The following is a 19,263-nucleotide window of genomic DNA, read 5'->3' as shown; positions in this document are numbered from 1 at the left end:
TTTGAAAGCAAGCCAAAATGAAGCTAGTGTTGCTAGAAATTCCTTCATTTGTCTTTGAGTTTAATAATTTATTTTCTATTCATTCTTCTCTCTATTTTCACTTCAAGTTCTTTGTTATTTATAATGTGAGAAAGAACATAAGACAAACCAGACTACTTATTCTTCACAATTTTACCTAAAAAAAATTAGTTCTTCTTCATCCTAAAATTACACTTCAAATCTTGGAATATAGATCAATTGACCCTTTCATGCCACATTTTTTGCACATACAGGGGTCACAAATTCTTTAGCCGCACAATAATATGGGTTTAAAAGATGGTTCCAAACATGATAATAAGGTAAATTCATATCAAATCAGACTGTTCTAGAATTCAGAATTTTATCCAACAAATTTAGTTCTTCATAGTCCAAAATTTAAAGTCGAAATCTTGGAATGTGGATCAACTAAGCTTTTCATGCCACATTTTTTGCAGATACATGGGTCACAAATCCTGTAGTCACACAAGAATACATTTAGAAAGATTGTGCCACACATTATCACAAGGTAAATTCATACAAGAGTCAAATTTAGAATGTAAAATGGTTTATAACAGATTCACATTCAACAAGAAAAAAAAAACCAACAGGGGCTGCATAGGATAGGTCATATTTTCTTATTGCCTAAAGTTCTAATGGCATAAATGTCTTCATTTGGCTCTTGTATATTGGGCTTGGGCTTAGGTTCAATTCTGCCCATTCTGTAGTTTGCTTTTGGAGGGAAAAAAACCTACGAACAAGCGTACGATTTAAAAAGTTTTTCTGTTCTTCCTCTTCGGGATCGTTGTATTTGCCAATCTGGAGGATTGTCGCGTTTGACCTGCCTTAGCTAAGTATCTGGGAGCAGTCTTGGGAATTCCTGGCGCAAGAAGCCCTGTTAAAATGCCTCCCAAGTCCGACAGCGTCGAAGGTATACTGATTCGAGGAAATTCTTCTTCGCATTTCTTCCGTCGCCTTCTTAATCTCATAGTTCATGGGGTCTCCAGTGTGCTCTTTTATAATCTGTGTCAATTAATTCGGAATTTTGCTGTATTTTTTGGAAATGGAGAGAAAATTGTTATCGTGCTCGAGCTTTTTTTCGTGTAACTGCTTGGCCTAATTTTTTAAAATTGTGTCGCAGGAATTGTTCTGGATTATGTCAATCAGGTGAGCTAGCGGAAGCAAGTTGCATCTTTAGCTCCTAGGATGGGGATAAGTTTTACATTTGTTAATGGATTTGGGAAGAAAACTATACATCCATATGCAGATTCATCATAGAAAAAGCTCAATTTGGCCCATTTATATTTTCATAAGGTTTCCGTTCTCTTCAATTGGAAGGCTGATTTGTAGGTTCTGTTGATAACGAATAAATAACAAAAGATCAGTGCCTGCTCTAAATTTTTTTCACATCCATAAATGTGCTACGAGGTAACTTATACCCAGCCATGTGTTCTTTCTTATTATAATATCCCTCGATTTCAACAACAGAATCTGCCCTCACTTTTTATCCCCCTCTTCTCTTGCACCTTAGATCTCTCTTTTTTTACCTGAAAAAACAGATGAAAAATCACCAATTTTAAGGAATACAACCAAGATTAACCCGCCATCCAGTATTGGCCTCTTTTACTCGGTAATTTTTCAATTTGTGAACTATGTTGCAGTTCCTCTCATAACAAGTTATATTTGATGTCTGTAGAACAGCAGAATTCGGAGGAGAGAGAAAGTCTAGAGAGAGAAAGTAGAGAGAGAAAGAGAGTGCACAAGGGTTGGGGCTGAAAAGGTGACTTTTACTGCACTGAAGTTCCCCTTTTATACAAATAAATCCAGGGTCTAAAAGACCCTTTCACAAGTAGTTAGGAGGCTTACTTGTAAAACAAGTAATCCTTTACTTGTTTTACAAGTAAGCTCCAACGGCTACCTTTTTGAAAAGGAGCCGTTGGAGGGCCTGTCCAACAGCTATTTTAAATAGCTGTTGGACTCTGGGCCTGTCTAGGACAGGCCCAGACCATATCAGGCCCACTAAGGGCCTGATATCTCCGCCCCTAGTGGGCCTTCACTAAGGGACCCTTTATGGGCCCTTAGTGGGAGAGTAATGGTCCTTAAGGGACCATTACAGGGCTGCTAATGGGCCTTCCAGTGGTCCATTAGAAGTCTTCTAGAGGTGTTAGCAGTTTCATTATCAGCCTAGAGTTAGTTTATTACATTTACATGGCCTTAGGCTCATAGTTAGTACAACATAACTCAACACTCCCCCTCAAGCGCTGGAATGGATGTCCACCATGCCAAGCTTGGATACAAAACGTCGCTGGGCCTGAACCGGGAGATCTTTGGTAAAGATGTCAGCACACTGGTCTTCGGAGACGACATGTTCCGTCTTCAGGATACCCTGCTCCAGGTGATCCTGAATGTAGAATCGATCAATATTAACGTGCTTCATCCGATCATGGTAAACTGGATCATGCGCGATGCTGATGGCAGACTTGTTGTCGCAGCGGATAGTGATGGGGCGGATGTAGGGGATTTGCAACTCTTCAAGTGTGTTGCGAATCCACATGACTTCATCGATTCCCTTGGACATAGCTCGGAATTCAGCTTCCGTGCTAGACTTGGACACAACGCTCTGCTTTTTGCTGCGCCATGTGACGAGATTACCTCCAAGGATGGTGCAGTAGCCTGTTGTGGACCGATAATCGACCCGGGAACCTGCAAAATCAGAATCTGTGTAGAGAATTAAGTCAAGGTTACCTGTTCGCCGATAGGTGATTCCAAGGCCGACTGTCCCTCGGAGGTACCTGAGAACTCTATGAGCAGCTTGAACATGAGAAGTGCGAGGTGAATGCATAAATTGACTTAGAACGTTGACTGCATAACAAATGTCAGGCCGAGTGTGTGATAAATAGAGTAATTTCCCGATGAGCTTTTGATACGAAGTGATCTCAACGTGTGGATCAGTATCATCCAGCATAAGGCGATGATTGGGCTCAATGGGTGTGTCACTAATACGACAGTTGGTGTGCTTGGTCTCAGCAAGGAGATCAAGAATATATTTCTGCTGAGAGAGCAGAATGCCCTCACTGGATCGTGCAAATTCGATGCCGAGGAAGAACTTCAGGGGCCCTAAGTTTTTAACTTGAAATTCATTGCTAAGATGTTTTTCAAGGGTACTAATTTCTTGAAGAGCATTGCCTGTGATGATTATATCATCCACATAAACAACTAATAGGGTAATTAGGGACGGAGAAGTGCGTTTGTAGAACAACGTGTGTTCACTGTTGCACTGTCGATAGCCCAGTACCTGCATGGCCTGGGTGAAGCGTCCAAACCATGCCCTAGGGGACTGTTTGAGGCCATACAAGGCCTTCTTTAATTTGCACACCTTCCCAGACTGGGGAAGATCGCCATAGCCAGGAGGAAGAGTCATGTAGATCTCTTCCTTAAGGTCACCATGTAAAAAGGCATTTTTAATGTCATATTGGCGTAAAGGCCAGTCAAAATGAACTGCTAGGGATATGATTATCCGAATAGTGTTCATTTTGGCGACCGGAGCGAAAGTTTCTTGATAGTCTATCCCATAGGTTTGAGTAAATCCCTTGGCTACTAACTTGGCTTTAGCTTTGTAGGGAATTTCGAGGGTGCTTTTGAGAGTGAACACCCATCGGCAGCTGACTGCCTTTTTGTTTTTGGGTAGATCCATAATATCCCATGTTTGGTTCAACAATAAGGCGCGCATTTCTTCATCCATGGCCGCTTTCCATTTAGGAATGCGCATGGCCTCATGAGCTGTTTTCGGAACATATTGTTCAGTCAGGTTGGTAAGAAAGGTCTGATGTTGCAAGGATAGATGTGCAGTGTCATAGGGTCTGGCCTTGACACATGATCTCTTGCCTTTCCGAAGGGCAATAGACCATTCTCCCTGGGGTTCGGTGCGAGTGGGGTTGATCACAGGTTCAGAGAGATCTCTGCGCTGTGATGAGGAAGGGACTGGAATTACAGTCCCTTCGGGGGCAGAAATGGGCACTGTCTCAGAAGGTTCAGATTCCATTGTAGAATCTGAAGAAGCTGAAACTTCGGTGACTGGCAGAGGGGCAGAGATTTCTGCTGGTTCTAGCAGAGGAACAGGTGAGGAATGCTGAGGTAGGTCAGAATGAGGTATATCTGCAGAATCCGAAGCAGATGGAAGTGATTCTTCCACCTGTGTAAGGTACTCAAGATCTCGTAGGGTGTCATGTTGTTTGGTTTTGTAGTAAAAACTATGTTCGTCAAAAATGACATCCTTGGATACAAGGTACCGTCGAGTGACTGGATGATATACCTTATAGCCCTTTTGGGTGGTGGAATACCCTAATAAGACACACTTCAGTCCCTTAGGTGTCCATTTATCATGCTTATGTACTGGATTATGTACATAAGCGGTACAGCCAAAGATCTTGACTGGTAGGCCAGTCTTAAGACGCACATTCGGAAACTGGGTTTCAAGGATGTCCACAGGACTTTGATAATTCAGTATCCGTGAGGCTAAACGGTTAATAAGATGGGTGGCGGTAAGTACAGCGAAGCCCCAGAGGTTCTTCGGAGCATGGGCTTGGATTAGTAGTGTACGGGCTTTGTCGACAACATCCCCAATCTTCCTCTCAGCAAGCCCGTTTTGCTGAGGGGTATAGGGACAGGAAGTTCCGTGTCGGATTCCACTAGAGGTCAGGAATTCCGTCAACTCTTTGTTGAGGAAATCCTTGGCGTTGTCAGTCCGAAACCCTTGAACGGAAGTTCCAAATTGACGTGCGATTAGTGCACATAAATTCTTGATGCAACTAGTGGTTTCAGTTTTGTGTTTAAGGAGGAAGATCCAATTAAATCTACTGTGATCGTCTGTACAGATCAAAAAATAGCGATGGCCCAAGAGATCTGTATGCGGGGATGGCCCCCAGAGATCACAGTGGATTAAAGAAAAAGGTGTTTTGGCTCTATTATTATTTAAAGGGTAAGTAGAGCGTTTAAACTTTCCCAATTGACACGCTGGACAAATGAATAAGTTTAAATCGTGATCCGTAAATAAATAGGGGTACACATGTTTGAGAAAGTGAAAGGACGGATGACCCATCCGTTGATGGATCTCCATGATTTTCTCCATGGATGGCGCCTGAGTGGTCGTCACTGCAAGTCCCTTCGATGGAGAGGTAGGTATTGGTCCAGGGAGATAGTAGAGTCCCTCCTTGACTCTAGCTAGACCAATTCTCGACCCGTGGACCTTGTGACAAAGATAAGCATCAATGTCATCAAAGAGTATGGTATAATGCTGGGTTTTAGCAAGTTTTTGAACGGAAATGAGGTTAACGAGGAGTTTAGGAACATACAGAACATTGGAGACGGGTCCAATGGGATGTATGTCTAATGTACCAAAGCCAAAGACGGGTAGTAATGTTCCGTCTGCTGTCTGGATATGTTTGCCAGAAGCAATAGATTCATATGACGAGAAAAGAGTTTTTCTATTGGTCATATGATCTGTTGCTCCGGAATCTAATATCCAGACAGGAGCCGAGTGTGTATTAGAAGTAAAATTCGAGAGAGGATTGTTTTTACCACCGTTAGCCATGGACGTCGAGCCGATGACGGTGCTGGAGGTGTTGAGGAGAGCCTTCAGGTTCTGGATTTCCAGCTGCATGGCGTGCTGGGAATCCCTCATGGACTGCAGAGTGGAAGCAGCTGCTCCCCCTTGCTGAGATTCTCCGTCATCTGGCGTACCCGAGGCCATGTGGGCCCGGGCGATGTGTGGAGGCTTGCCGTGAAGCTTCCAGCATTTGTCCCAGAGGTGCCCCGGCTTCTTGCAGTAGGTACATACCCATTCTTCTCTGGGAGTCTTCCCAGAGTCTGTTCTGCCAGGTGCAGATTGCTGAGATTGCCCCTGGGCAGAACTCGGGGGCTTGTAGCTCCTAGAAACATAGGAGCTGGTGATGCCGGAGGCCGCTTTCTCCCGTTCTTGGAGGATGCGGCTCTCTTCACGCAGAAGCCGAGCGACGGCCTCGTCAAAGTTAGGCTCTACGTCTTGGTTGTAGAGCTGACTCCGAACGACCTCGTAGTCGTGGTTGACACTGAACAGTAACTGACAGAGACGAAGAGTGTCCCACCGAGCCTTTTCAACGGGGTTGGTGGGCGGTGGCCAGATATGATCCAGCTCCATGTGAATGTTTCGAAGTTCGTCGGAGACAGCTTCGATTGTCTTGTCCCCTTGCCGGACAGAGAAGGAGCGCTGCAAAAGGTCGACGATAATAGCTTTGTCACCTTGCTTGGAGTGTGTTCGATGGACAGCTTCCCAGAGCTTTCGGGCTGTCCTGTACGTCTGATACTTGGTGCATTGGTCTAAAAGACCCTTTCACAAGTAGTTAGGAGGCTTACTTGTAAAACAAGTAATCCTTTACTTGTTTTACAAGTAAGCTCCAACGGCTACCTTTTTGAAAAGGAGCCGTTGGAGGGCCTGTCCAACAGCTATTTTAAATAGCTGTTGGACTCTGGGCCTGTCTAGGACAGGCCCAGACCATATCAGGCCCACTAAGGGCCTGATATCTCCGCCCCTAGTGGGCCTTCACTAAGGGACCCTTTATGGGCCCTTAGTGGGAGAGTAATGGTCCTTAAGGGACCATTACAGGGCTGCTAATGGGCCTTCCAGTGGTCCATTAGAAGTCTTCTAGAGGTGTTAGCAGTTTCATTATCAGCCTAGAGTTAGTTTATTACATTTACATGGCCTTAGGCTCATAGTTAGTACAACATAACTCAACAATGTCTAACATGGAAATCTAGCAGGTTTGCTCGTTCATTAAATATCATGGAACTTTTTAATTCTGAAGTCAAAATATCCACGCTTTTCAGTTGGAATCTCATAGAGAGTCGGAGTTCATTTCTGGTATAGTCGTCACATCTTTGATAACTTCATCACCTTTCTCCAAGTGTGACATCGAGAAATTTTATTTTACTTGAATAGCGTTTGATGTGAAGTTATAAAACATTTGTGGTGGAAAATTAGTTCCGTAGTAGACCATGGTCCACTTGCCTTCTGAAACTGATCACGAGCTTTTTGTGGATGTTATCTTTGCATTCAATCCTTATATCAAGCAATTGGATATCTCCAAGGTGCAAAAAATAGATCAACTCTAATTTATATTTATTTTCTCTTGATATGAGATAAACAAAACATCGCATTGCCGTGCTCTCTGCTAGGTCATTTTGCGCTACAGCTTTCCATTTGTAGAACTTCCCACTTTGTTGTGCACGTGTCTCTACTGCTTAAATAATGTGGCCATGAATTCAGAACTCTGGCGGTTTATTTGATGCTGCATTTTAAGAGAAAATGTAAATTAACTGAAAATAATAAGAAGTCTGTGCCTGTTCGAACAAGACTTGGCCCAAAAGCTCGCTCACTAATTTCCGGGTTAACTTGCTTGTTTCCTGCGATTGTCTTGGCATGCAAATTATTCGGTGAACAAGACACCTATTACATGTGTCACATCATATAATATTTCATTGTTAAAGTGATGTAGGATAAAGTTTCTAATTTCCAAATGTTAAACACGCCACAGCAAATTAATATTTGGAAATTAGAAATCAGTAGGATATTTATGTATCCTAATGCTAGTATAGCCAAACAATGCAAAATCCTAGTGCTGGGACTCCCTTTGTTCCCTCTTGGTAGCAAGCCGTTCACTTACCCTTTGACATTCCAAGAGGAAGAAGGTGCCTATAACATTATTCAGAGAAATAAAACTAAAAAATGGACATATCCTTAAAAATATTTAGAAGTGTCAAAGATAAATACAGGTGCTCGTCGGACCCTCCCAATCGGCATTCATACCGATCCGCTTGCTGGTGAATAGTGCACTCGCAGCGGGAGAGATAGTAGCTTCATGGAAAAGGCATGGGACCAAGAGGTTCATGTGGAAAGTTGACTTTGTCAAAGCTTACGACACACTATATCGGGGCTTTCTGTGGGCTTCAATGAAGAGGAGGGGCTTCTCGAAGGAATGTTTCACATGGGTGAAGAGATGCATAATATCGGACTCATTCTCAGTGTTGGTGAACGGGAGGCCAGAAAGTGGGCGTATACAACCGGAAAGGGGGGTAAGGCACGGTTGCCCGCTTGCCCCCCTACTTTTCGTCCTAGCGGCAAATGCACTCACCACTCGCACCAATCTAGCAAGCTCCCACGGTCTCCTAAAGGAATATCAGACAGCAAGCCATCTCGAGGGTATTTTGCTACTGCAGTACGCAGATGACACCATTTTTTTATAGAAGGCTCAGTAGAGGAGGCAAAAAACTTGTCCACCTTACTAGACTTATTTGCAGACTTCTCTGGCCTATAAATCAAAGGGGCTAAATCAGCTTTTGTGGGTAGTCGCCTCTCTCAGGAGGAGGCATCGAAATGCGCAGAGGCACTTGGTACACCATTAGGAAACCTACCTATGAGATATTTGGGTCTGCCATTGACCACAAGGAGGATGACTAAGATAGATTGACAGCTGGTGGTATAGAAGGTCAAGAGACGACGAGAAGGATGGCAAGCCAAGGTACTGTCCAGAGGAGGTCAATTAGTGCTAGTGAGGTCGGTCCTGTCACCAGTTCCCATCTTCCACTTCTCAGTGTTCAAGATGCCAGTAGGAATCAGTCGCAGACTCGAAGGCCTGCTGCGTTGTTTCTTGTGTATAGGCGCTGGTCTTAACGGGGGTCGAGGGCTGACACTGGTGGCATGGGATATCGTCTATAGACCTACCAAACAAGGAGGCCTGGGCGTTGTACACCTACAACGCATGAATGCCACACTTCTAACACAGTGGGTGACATGACTTATGCACCCTCGGGAGGACCTAGCCATCCAAATTCTGTGAGACAGCTATGGTTGGAGTGTAAACTGGGATGAGAAAGCAACCCCAGGTAGAGAAACGTTGCCCTTCTGGCAGGGCCTAAGACAGACTTTCCCCAAGTTAGAGACTTCTTCACTGCCTGACTTGGCGATGGCTCCCTATTTCGTCTTTAGAAAGACCCATGGTCTTCGGATGGCCCTCTGAGGGAGACATTCCCTCGGCTCTATGCGCTGGCCAGATGCCCCAATGCCATAGTGGCAGAATGTTGGGACAACATAGTAGAAGGTGCTCTCTCAGACCAGAGGGTGGCGGAGTTCTTAGGCATGCGACAAGCTTTGGTTCAGCGTTGGCCAAGAAATGGAGAAGAAGACGGATGGGTTTGGATAGGCCCTCCCTTTTCTGTTCAGAAGGCCTACATGAGGCTATGCCAGGGAATTGAGGAACAACCAACAATCTTGGCATGTCGGGCCATTTGGCGCCTCAAGATTCTACTAAAGGTTAAGATCTTTCGATGGCTCTTACTACACAAGAGACTGGTGACACGTCTTCCGTCGGAGGATGTATCCTGATATCTCTGCGACGTGTACTTTATGCACAATTGGTGACGAAGACTGAGCGTTGACAGTGCTCTGGGCAATATGGCTACACCGAAATGAGGCAGTTTTTAGGGGGGCCAAGGTGTCCAAGAACGGGCTAGCCCATGCTGTTGAGGGCCTCATGGCATCATGGTTCGCTAGAGGGGTAATCAGATAAGGTAGGGGTTGGCCAGATTGTAAGGAGAGTTAGCTATCTCCACATGCAACTCTGGGTGGTTACCATTTTTTCGGGTGACCGTCTTAAATAACATTTCAAAAAAAAAACTTCATTTGACTGGAAAAAACATTGTATCACCTTCATTTCTTAGGGTTCGTTATATTCAAGTACATTGATAATCTGATGACTATTCTGCCCTTAGCATGAAGATAAAGGGCAAGGTGGAATATGGCAACAGCCATCTTTCCTCAAACTGTGCGCGCACGTGACAGATACGTGCAGGCTCCATAAATACCTCCCCTAAAGTAGGGGAATGGATACTGCTCATTCCCTGTTTGGACACGAGAGAATCATGGAGATCCCAGGATAGTCAGTTTTTCAGGAGGTTGGCAAGCTGGAGTTTTGTGTTGATACAGCAAATCCCCATGATTTTGGATTCCAATTTCTGCTTTGATGAAATGACAATCAATCTTTCGGTGCTTGGTCTGGTCATGCTGGACAGGTTATGGACCAAAGCAATGTCCAATTTGTTGTTACACCAAAGGGTAATAGGCTGTTCGGGTAGAAGCTTTAATTTACAAAGAATTCCTCAAATCCAGAAAGCTTCACACATCCCTTTCACCAGTGCTTTGAATTTGGCTTCGGTACTGCAGAGACACCAAATTTTGCTTCTTCCTATAAGCCTGGTGACCGAGCTCCTGTAGAGTGGGGAACATCGGTAGTGGATCTATGGTCAACCTAAGAGCCAGCGTAGTCAGAGTAGTCAGTGTAATAACCAGTAGTAGATTTACGGTCAACCTAAGAGCCAGCGTAGTCGGAGTAGTCTATGTAATAACCAGCAGTAGATCCACGGTCAATTTAAGAGCCAGCATGGTCAGTGTAAATTTCCATGAATAGTGACTAGCCCTGGTGGAAGGTGATGAGTCCTATATTCCTCTTCAGATGCTGAAGGGCCCTATGTTCAGCCTGCAGGTGAGAAAATTTAGGACAGTGCATAAATTGACTGAGAAGGTTCACAATTTAAGAAATGCCAGGCCTAGAGTGGTTGAGATTTATGGGTTTACCAGTACGGCATTGGTAAGCTAATTGGTTGGTAGTGGGTTCATTTTCATCTTGTTTAAGTTACAAACACTTACAAAGGGACCCATTCCTGTGGGTGTGATTGAACTTCAAAAAGGAAACCAGTTCCAAGCTATCCTGTGCAGAGCACATGTAAGAAAACACTTTTTTGGAGTCAAGTGGGGAAGGAAGAGGAGAGGGGAAGAATGTGGGTGCAGTGTATTAGAAGACATGGTGTTCGGTTTCCGCCTGCTCCAGCTCCGACGCGATGCCCGAGGAGAAGGAACATGAGGTTGAGTGTGAGGGTCAAGTCAAGGTTAGGTAGAGAGAGAAGGGGTAGTGATAAAGAGCCTACTTGAGTTTTGTGTTAGCTGGCGAGTTTTCTTTTATTATACTTTATTAAACTTTCTCTTTTATGGCATGTAATAGACTCTTTAGGAAACCCTGTGTTCTGTAACCTGTCCTGTGTCCCACAATATAAGGTATGCACAGGAACATATTTCTGCGTAGACAAATTATTTTCTTTTTCTTTATCTGTTGGTTCTCTTCTCCACCTGTTGGCTAGGGTTTGGCTGAGGAGAATTCATCACTTTATTTGTACACCATGCCTTTCGTAATTCCCCATATATGCCTAAGGATACCAGGTGTCACTTAAGGCTCCCTGTCTTTGTGTAAGCCCAAATCAGTGTCTTACCAACTTCCATGGGAGTGGCAAGAGTTTGGCACTGAAGGTGGCAGTCTCATTCAGGAGATCACTTTACTCATTCAGGACCTCGATGTCGGACTCACATCCAGTTGCCTTGAATGTGGTGAGAGGCTGAAGATCATCAAACACGATTGACTGGTGTTGAATCATGAGCGTGCATGTTTGTCTCATTGGTTTGCAGGTTCTGATGCCATGTGAAAGCAGAATACTTGATTTGAATGGAAAAATCATCATATCCTTTTTCATTTCTGAGTTGCTAGTTATATGCAAATACATTGACATTTGGATGATTATTCTGCCCTTCGCAGGAAGATATAGGTCTAGGGGAAATATGGCAATGACCATATTTCTTCAAACGGTGTGCACACTTGATGGACACTTGCAGGCTTCTGATAAGACCCTCGTTGGGCTTGCCTTAGACTCAGAAGAATTTCAATATTGCGACAATGTTCTCAATGACAATAGGGTAGACTGAGGTTCGAATGTTAAGAAAGGGATAGGATAGAAGGGGGCGAGCTAGAGAGAGAGAGACGCCAAGGAAGTGAGGAGTGCTGATCTCCCCTCGCTGGTGCGCCTGAGATCCGGCTGCCTGGCGTTCCTGGAAGCAGGCGGCCGAGGACGGAGAAGGGTTAGGGTGGTCGAGAAAGAGGAAGGGATAGAGAGCAAGGAGGAGGCTTACTAGGGTTCTTCGATGAGTGCCTTCTTCCTCCTCCGTCTTCTCTTATGACTCAGGGGGCTCCGTGAGTCAAAACCCTTAGTGGGTTCAGGCTTGTTCAGGCCCCCTTTTGTGGGCCGAAAATACAGGGGGTCGTTTGGCCCCCTGCTGTCGTTGGTACTTCTGCATCGGGGTCTTAACAGCTTCATAACAAGATGCATACATAACTTCACAAAATATTTGATTTTTCATTCTTTTCATTTTACTATTTGGCAGAAAGGTTGTCAAATTTTCAGATTTTATTGGCTTGTGAACATGAAAGGGTCCCTTGGTGGACCTATCGTCATCACAGGATGGTTCTAAGACAGTGTTGTGTAAAACACCTAACTATTTCTTCATCCCTATAGGGGTATGAATAGGATATAGGTATTTTATTTTAAAGGAAAATACCACTGAATTCTCTTATGGTTTGATGCACCTTTGGGTTAAATTATGGTCAGTCAGCTGCATCTGGCTGCCGTCTCCAAAGAATTTTTGCATCCAGAAATTATTGATTCTATGTTCTCACCTTCCTCTCTACTCTTGTGTTCTACATCAATATCAATAGAGAGCCAATTCGCCTTTCTGTCAACTGGTATCAGAGCTGTCAAGAGCAGCATCAGTAGGAGGCTGTAGAAAAACATCACCAGGGCCATACAGTTCAAATATTCAAGAGGGTGGCTCCAATCAACACTCTGTTGGATCATGGATGAATTTTTGGAGGAAGTGCTAAGCCCCTGCAGCAAATAGTCACAACAATGGTTGATTTTTGAAGGTGTAGAAACTACGGTTCATCCCCAGATTTTCCGACAGTTCACAAAAATGCTGAGGTAATGGTGGACCTTGGTTCACTCATGCATCATCATCACAAACCTACAGTGTTTAAAGGGCATAATTCGGATAGTTGGCTCAGGCTTGCCAAACCCCATTTGTGCCTTAGTCCTAGTCTGCAAAGGCAGGTTTTTGGAATTCTAGCTAGACTCTGGACTGGTATCTCTACTGATGCTAGATTTCACTTCAGATTGCAGGGCCTTCAAGACTCAACTCGCTGCAGGTTTAGGTCTTCCTGGAGCTCAAATCTGTATCAGAAATTCTTCGATTCACAATAAATCTGGCTGGTGATTTAGTATCAGAATGACTTTGAAATAATTGTGGAAGTGCGGTCCAGATATATCGACAGAAATTCAGAACAAGCTTTCTTGAAAGTGTTAAAGGCTGAGATTTGATTGGAGGTCAATAAGAGGCAACTATTGGGACTGCAGGAGGGTATGCTCATAAACTCATGCCTCACTTTTTTAAGAACTTGATCTTGCATGCATCTTTGATCCACTATTACCTATAGGATGAGTAGTTCTGGAACCACTATTAGCAACTTGTCTACATGCTTGGCAGCACCATGGGGACAATACTTGCATGATGCTGTGACGTATTTTCTGGTCCCTGGGGTTAAACTGGTCAAATTAAGTCGTTATGGGTACTCTCCATGTGCAAAAGAATGAGCTGGAGACCATTGTAGAAGACCAAAAGAATGGACAGTTCTGTGCAGCACCCCCATGGTGCGAACTATTTCAAGAAGTTCGACATTTAGGGAGATCCCAGAATTACTGAGCAATCAGGTCGGTGCGGGAGATTCTCCCAGGCAGGAGGAGCAACACCGATTCGGTGGTGATACGATATCTTTCTTTTCATCTTATCTCTCAGAAATAGTTCTCGGTAGTTACACCTAAATTATTTCTAGAATTCTCCACTTCTATTGATTGATTGATCTTTTGAAAGTGCGTCTATTTGTGTGGAAAAGTGAGGAATCGCGACATTCAACCGGATGAGAGGCAGTGCTGTTTGAATGGCATGAATTGTCACTCTTTGAGGCCATGTAGGAATACCCCGATCAGATAAATCAACGATTTCCAACCCTTCACCCTGAGGAGGTGTGTGGAGAAGGGGCGGGCATTTGTGGAGTCCCTTGGCAGATCTATCAGCAGAAGAAGAAAAGTCAACAAGATGGCCCAAAGACTTAATAACAAGAAAAAATGCCCAACTATTTCTTAATTTCTATGAGGGTGTAAGTATCCCCTTGAGGCAATGATTTCTCTCGTGATTCGATGTACCTTTGAGTGGATTTCTGGTTAAACAGCTGCATGCCGCTGCTGTTATTACGATCTACTCCATTTAGTAAGCCCACTAAGGGCATTAGTGTCTTTCCTTTCTGTCTTGTGTTCCACTTTAAATATGTAGCCCTCCTCGTCCGGTAGATTCTCTCTCTCTCTTGACGACGTCCACTCTGTCGAGCCCCATTCCTCCGGCAATACTCACTCCACCGCTCCTCTGCCATCCTCGTCCCCTCGGCATCGTCCATTCCGCCAGGGTCAGCCCCTTTCACCATACGATCCGGCAGGGAACGTATCAGTCTTCTCCAAAGAATTTCTGCATCCAGAAAATCTTAATCCTATCTTCTGTCCTTCCCATCGGCTCCACTCTCCTGTTCTAACTTGAATTCTCGCCAGATAGCTTTCTATCAGAACATGGGATAACTAATGCATATTTTGTTATGATATCTTCCAAAGAAAGCCAAGAAACGTCTCAGAATGGAAACTCAAGACACCTTTGCATCCCTTTGAAAAGGGGTGATTAGGAGGGAAAGAAAAAACACTATAAATATGACTCCCGACCCTCAACAAAGACGACTTTTTTCTTCCAGAAATCGCTTAGACGTCTGAGGCTGGAGGGGAAGGAGTGTGAATCAAGCCCATGTTTGAATTGAAACTGAGATACTGATGTGAGTTCTTCCCTTCTGAATCAGATAGATTCATATCTGAGATCATCTGATGCAGCTTGACTCTCCATCCCCACCTACTTTGTTCCATCCTATCCACTACTATCTCTCTCTCTTTCTTAACTCATTGTTATTTCTATTCTTTTGGTTACTCGAACTACAGGATCTAAAGAATTGCATCAACTTCTTACGAACCCTTTCGATTTCGTTGAAGATGTGCATCAGCATTGTATTATATTTCTGGAGAATGATCCACTCCGGGTTTCTTTCCTTCCAAATTTGTTCGCTCCTATTTCTTTTTGTTAAGCAAAACTTTCCAATTTTGGCTTTTGGGCCACCAAATGTTTTGCATATGCATCATATGGTACGGTCAGATTTTTTTGAAGATTACATTCTTTACATTTTTTTATGCTACTGTTGTCCTCCAGATCTCTCCAAGGTAGTTTCTCGACAATTTTTTTATTTTTGTTGCTCATGTAGCTAATTTTAAAACTCTCGTGAACGTAGTAGATTAAAGTATTTATCTCACAGGAAAACAGACCGTTGAACAGTCAAAATGTTGCCGATGCGCTGCAAAAATTCAATCTCAAAAAGGCTGCGATCCAGAGAGCATTGGATAGTCTTTCAGACAGCGGACAGCTGTCCTTCAAAGAATATGGCAAACAAAAGATATACATTGCCCGGCAAGACCAGTTTGACATTCCCAATGCTGAAGAACTCGACGAGATGAAGAAAGCCAACACACAGCTTCAAGAAGATCTCAACACTCACAAGAAATCGATTGCTGAAGTTGAAGCAGGTGCTTCGTCTTTCATTTTCCTCTGATAAATTTTAAACGAATTTTAAGCAGATCCAGTTTTTGAAAGACAGAAATCAGGGTTCTCCAGTCAAACTTGACGTTGGGTGAGATAAACTCCAGAGAATCCAAACTGAAGGCAGAGGTATCTGTAATTTCATTCTAATAGGAGAACTATAGTTTTTTGTAGTACCGTTTTTTTAATGAATCTCAAGTCTCCCCCTTATCCAGGTGGAAGAAATGCAGAACAAGTTGAAGATTTTGAGCGAGGGGACTGAGCTGGTGAATCCAGAGGAGAAAAAGTTATTGGAGGAGACATTCGTAGAGAAGATGAACCAGTGGCGGAGACGCAAAAAGATTTTCAAGGAGTTATGGGATGCCATTACAGAGAACTCTCCCAAGGACTTGCAAGAACTCAAGGTCTTTAATTTTTATATTACTCTATTATACTTCAAAATTTCTTCTGTTATTGACTTCAGGTAAAATTCTCAGGAGGAGCTCGGTATTGAATACGATGAAGATGTTGGAGTAAGTTTCCAGTCCTTTTCTGAACTGTTGCCAAGCTCCAAGAAGAGGAGAACGCAGTAATTTCAGCCGAAGGGAACACCATAGTTGAGGTTCCTAAACACTAACATCTTCCAGCTATGATGAGATTTCATTTATAAGACATTCATAATGTATATATTTCCTACAATGCAAACGGCTCGCTTGAATTTTCGTCCATTTTCTTTCTCGAGTTGTGTTTCTTTTTCTGAAGTGACAAAGATCTGTAATTGGTTAATGATGGGTTTAACGTGATATCGGATCTTATAGTGAAGATCTCGGATGTAAAGTGGATTTTCTTTGTCTTCACAAGGAAAAAACGAACTGCAAGGCAAATAAGTCGCTGGAAAAAATAGCAATGTACTTTGGAATAACTTAAGCAAAATTCGACTTGCAGGAGCTGCAAAAGTGGGTGTTTGAGTAAAACTCTAAAACTAGAATCTTTAGAATAAAGGAGGAATATAGATACTGATTAATGATGATGATGATGATGACGACATTCCTACAACGTGAGGCTTTCGGGGCTCTCCACGATCTTAGCAAATGTCTGCAGGAATGCAGCCAAGTCCGCACCATAGATGATCCGGTGGTCCGCCGTGACGTTGACCTGAAGAACCAAGATCTACAGGTCAGCCCCTGAATTTGACCAATAACCTACAATTTCTAAATTAAAAAATTCACAAACTTATTCATTTACCAGCATCTTGTTCTTCACACTGAAGAAACCATCGGCGTCGGCGACAACGGTGGGCTTCGACGCTCCCACAGCCATGATGGCACCCTTAAAATTACGAAAAAGAAAGCCGAGCCCGTCAAGTCGAAGTCAAACCCTACCAAGCCAAAGTCAAAGTATCTTCACCTGACCGGGGGGAAGAATGGCATCAAATCTGTCCACTCCAAACATACCCAGATTGGATAAGGTAAACGTTCCTGCAGAGAATTTTCAGCTAGTACCATTCATAAAAAATCTCTAAATAAGACTAAAAAAGGAAACAAAAAAAAGCAGACCTGAATTGTATTCACTGGGTTGAAGTTGCTTGGCACGGGCCTTCCCCACCAGCTCCTTCCATCTTTGGGACAAGAGATAAATATCCAGCTACATAAAACCCAATAAGTTGTTTATGATATGTTTCACTCCCAAGTTTCCTCTTTGTGATATCATTCTTTCATGATCAAACCTTATCCGCATCCTGAAGAACAGGCGTGATGAGGCCGCCGTCGATGGCGACGGCGACGGCGACGTTGACGCTACTGTTGTAGACGAAGCTCTTGCCGTCCTTACACGTGGCGTTGACGACGGGGTGCTGGGCGAGCGCCATCGCTGCCGCCTTCGCCAGCAGCACAGTCATCGTCACTCCCTTGGGCTTGACCTGCAAGAGTCATCAACCGTTGACAAGTCAAAGTATTGGGTGTTGACCTTCTGGCGTTGACTGCGGTCATACCTTCTCGTAGAGGGCATCAAGGGAGTCGGTCTTCACAGGGTACCCCACTCGGAACGTCGGCACGGCCAAGCTCACAGCCATGTTCTTCGCCACCGCCGCCTGCATTCCGGTGAACGCCACGGAGGTTGATCCGGGCAATTGGGTCAAGACGGGGGCGGCGGCGGCGACGACGTGCGGCGGGGGGGGCGGGGACGGCAGGGAGGCCTTCGCCGGGGGGACTCCGGCGGCGGCCTCGACGTCGGCGGGGGTAATTCTGCCGAAAGGCCCGGTGCCGGGTATGGTAGCGGGGTCCAGCTTGTACTGCTTGGCGAGCTTCTTGGCGTGGGGGGTCAGGACGGGGGCGGCGGCGGCGGCGACGGGCGGCGGGGGGGACGACGAAGGTGGCGACGGGACGGGGGGCGGCGGCGAGGGATCAGACGGGGGGGACGGAGCGGCGAGGGAGCCGGCGCGGGCACGGGCGGCGGGAATTTCTTCCTCGGACTCGGCGAGGAGGCCGATGGGGGCGCCGACGGGGGCGGTCTCGCCTTCGGCGACGACGACGGCGGCGAGGATGCCGTCGTAGAAGGTCTCCACGTCCATGTCGGCCTTGTCGGACTCGACGACGACGACGCTGTCGCCCTTGGAGAGGCGCTCGCCCTCGGATTTGATCCAGGAGACGATCTTCCCCTCCGTCATCGTGGAGCTCAGCGCCGGCATGAAGATCTCCCGGATCTTCGATCGGACGGCGAGCGGGCGGGGAGCGCGCGGCGGGGCGGCGGATCGACGGCGGAGGAGCGGGCTGGGGGAGGAGGAGAGGAGGGAGGAGGAGGTCGCCATTTCCGGAGCTCCGTGCAGGGGGGGGGGCGGAGGGGACGAGGAAAGGGGGAGGGGATTGCTGGACAAGGACTGAAGCTCGACAACCCCTTCCTGTTTTAAAAGGCTTTACCCAATCGCCTTCGCCCGTCATCCTATTGAAGAACTGGATGACGGACGACGAACCCTTCTTTATTATTAATAAATATGTCAGTTTGGAAAGAAGTGTTTGACTGTCGATATATGTACCGCATCCTGTATATTTATATATATAAATGATTCTGTATATGTACATATCTAGAAATTTTAGAGTGCGTATGGGTTTTTAATGAGATATTCATGAGTTATTAATATATAGGTTTTATTAGATGAAGAACCCTTTTTATTAATAAATATGTTAGCAGGAGAGAACTGTATGTCTGTTGATATATGTATCAGATCCTGTATATTTATATATATAAGTGATTCTGTAAGTGTACATATCTAGAAATTTTAGAGTGCATATAGGTTTTCATGAGATATTCATGAGTTATTAATATATAGGTTTTATTAGATGAAGAACCCTTTTTTATTAATAAATATGTTAGCAGGAGAGAACTGTATGACTGTTGATATGTGTATCAGATCCTGTATTTTTATATATGTGTGTGTGATTATGTATGTTTACATGTCTAGGAAATCAATAGCACATATAATTTTTATTAGATATTCACGATTATTAATATATAGGTTTTATTAGATGAAGAACCATTTTTTATTAATAAATGTGTTTGCAGGAGAGAACTGTATGACTGTTGATATATGTATCAGATCCTGTATTTTTATATATGTGTGTGTGATTATG

General features: G+C 44.5%; 2 protein-coding genes across 2 annotated transcripts; one reads left to right on the top strand and one right to left on the bottom strand.

The window, feature by feature from the left end:
* The first annotated feature begins 768 nt into the window (after nt 1–768).
* Nucleotides 769–16,363, top strand: AHP2 (Tat-binding protein 1(Tbp-1)-interacting protein (TBPIP)). The gene is made up of 6 exons (XM_078588070.1): nt 769–946; nt 1,157–1,182; nt 15,378–15,645; nt 15,717–15,787; nt 15,874–16,062; nt 16,135–16,363. Exons 1-6 carry the CDS (start codon nt 919–921, stop codon nt 16,228–16,230), a joined length of 678 nt encoding a protein of 225 aa, XP_078444196.1. The 5' UTR covers nt 769–918; the 3' UTR covers nt 16,231–16,363.
* A 160-nt stretch (nt 16,364–16,523) lies between these two features.
* Nucleotides 16,524–18,508, bottom strand: LTA2 (2-oxoacid dehydrogenases acyltransferase family protein). Its single transcript, XM_078588069.1, has 6 exons — nt 17,628–18,508; nt 17,364–17,555; nt 17,194–17,281; nt 17,045–17,115; nt 16,883–16,966; nt 16,524–16,792 (listed from the first exon to the last, which is right to left on the bottom strand). Exons 1-6 carry the CDS (start codon nt 18,441–18,443, stop codon nt 16,688–16,690), a joined length of 1,356 nt encoding a protein of 451 aa, XP_078444195.1. The 5' UTR covers nt 18,444–18,508; the 3' UTR covers nt 16,524–16,687.
* Between the last annotated feature and the right edge of the window lie 755 nt (nt 18,509–19,263).

This window comes from Wolffia australiana, chromosome 16, assembly GCF_029677425.1.
Source record: "Wolffia australiana isolate 7733 chromosome 16, ASM2967742v1".
Lineage (NCBI taxonomy): Eukaryota > Viridiplantae > Streptophyta > Magnoliopsida > Alismatales > Araceae > Wolffia > Wolffia australiana.
Note: the sequence above shows the minus strand (reverse complement) of the source record. Positions and strands in the feature narration are given on the sequence as shown.

Excerpts from the sequence above, each read along its gene's own strand:
- LTA2 (XM_078588069.1), bottom strand. The coding sequence starts at position 18,443 with ATGGCGACCTCCTCCTCCCTCCTCTCCTCCTCCCCCAGCCCGCTCCTC. Across the intron at positions 17,556-17,627 it reads TTGATGCCCTCTACGAGAAG|GTCAAGCCCAAGGGAGTGAC; the intron begins GTATGACCGCAG and ends TGACTCTTGCAG. Across the intron at positions 16,793-16,882 it reads GTGTGAAGAACAAGATGCTG|GTCAACGTCACGGCGGACCA; the intron begins GTAAATGAATAA and ends TTGGTTCTTCAG.
- AHP2 (XM_078588070.1), top strand. The coding sequence starts at position 919 with ATGCCTCCCAAGTCCGACAGCGTCGAAG. Across the intron at positions 15,646-15,716 it reads GATTGCTGAAGTTGAAGCAG|AAATCAGGGTTCTCCAGTCA; the intron begins GTGCTTCGTCTT and ends TTTGAAAGACAG. Across the intron at positions 15,788-15,873 it reads AATCCAAACTGAAGGCAGAG|GTGGAAGAAATGCAGAACAA; the intron begins GTATCTGTAATT and ends CCCCTTATCCAG.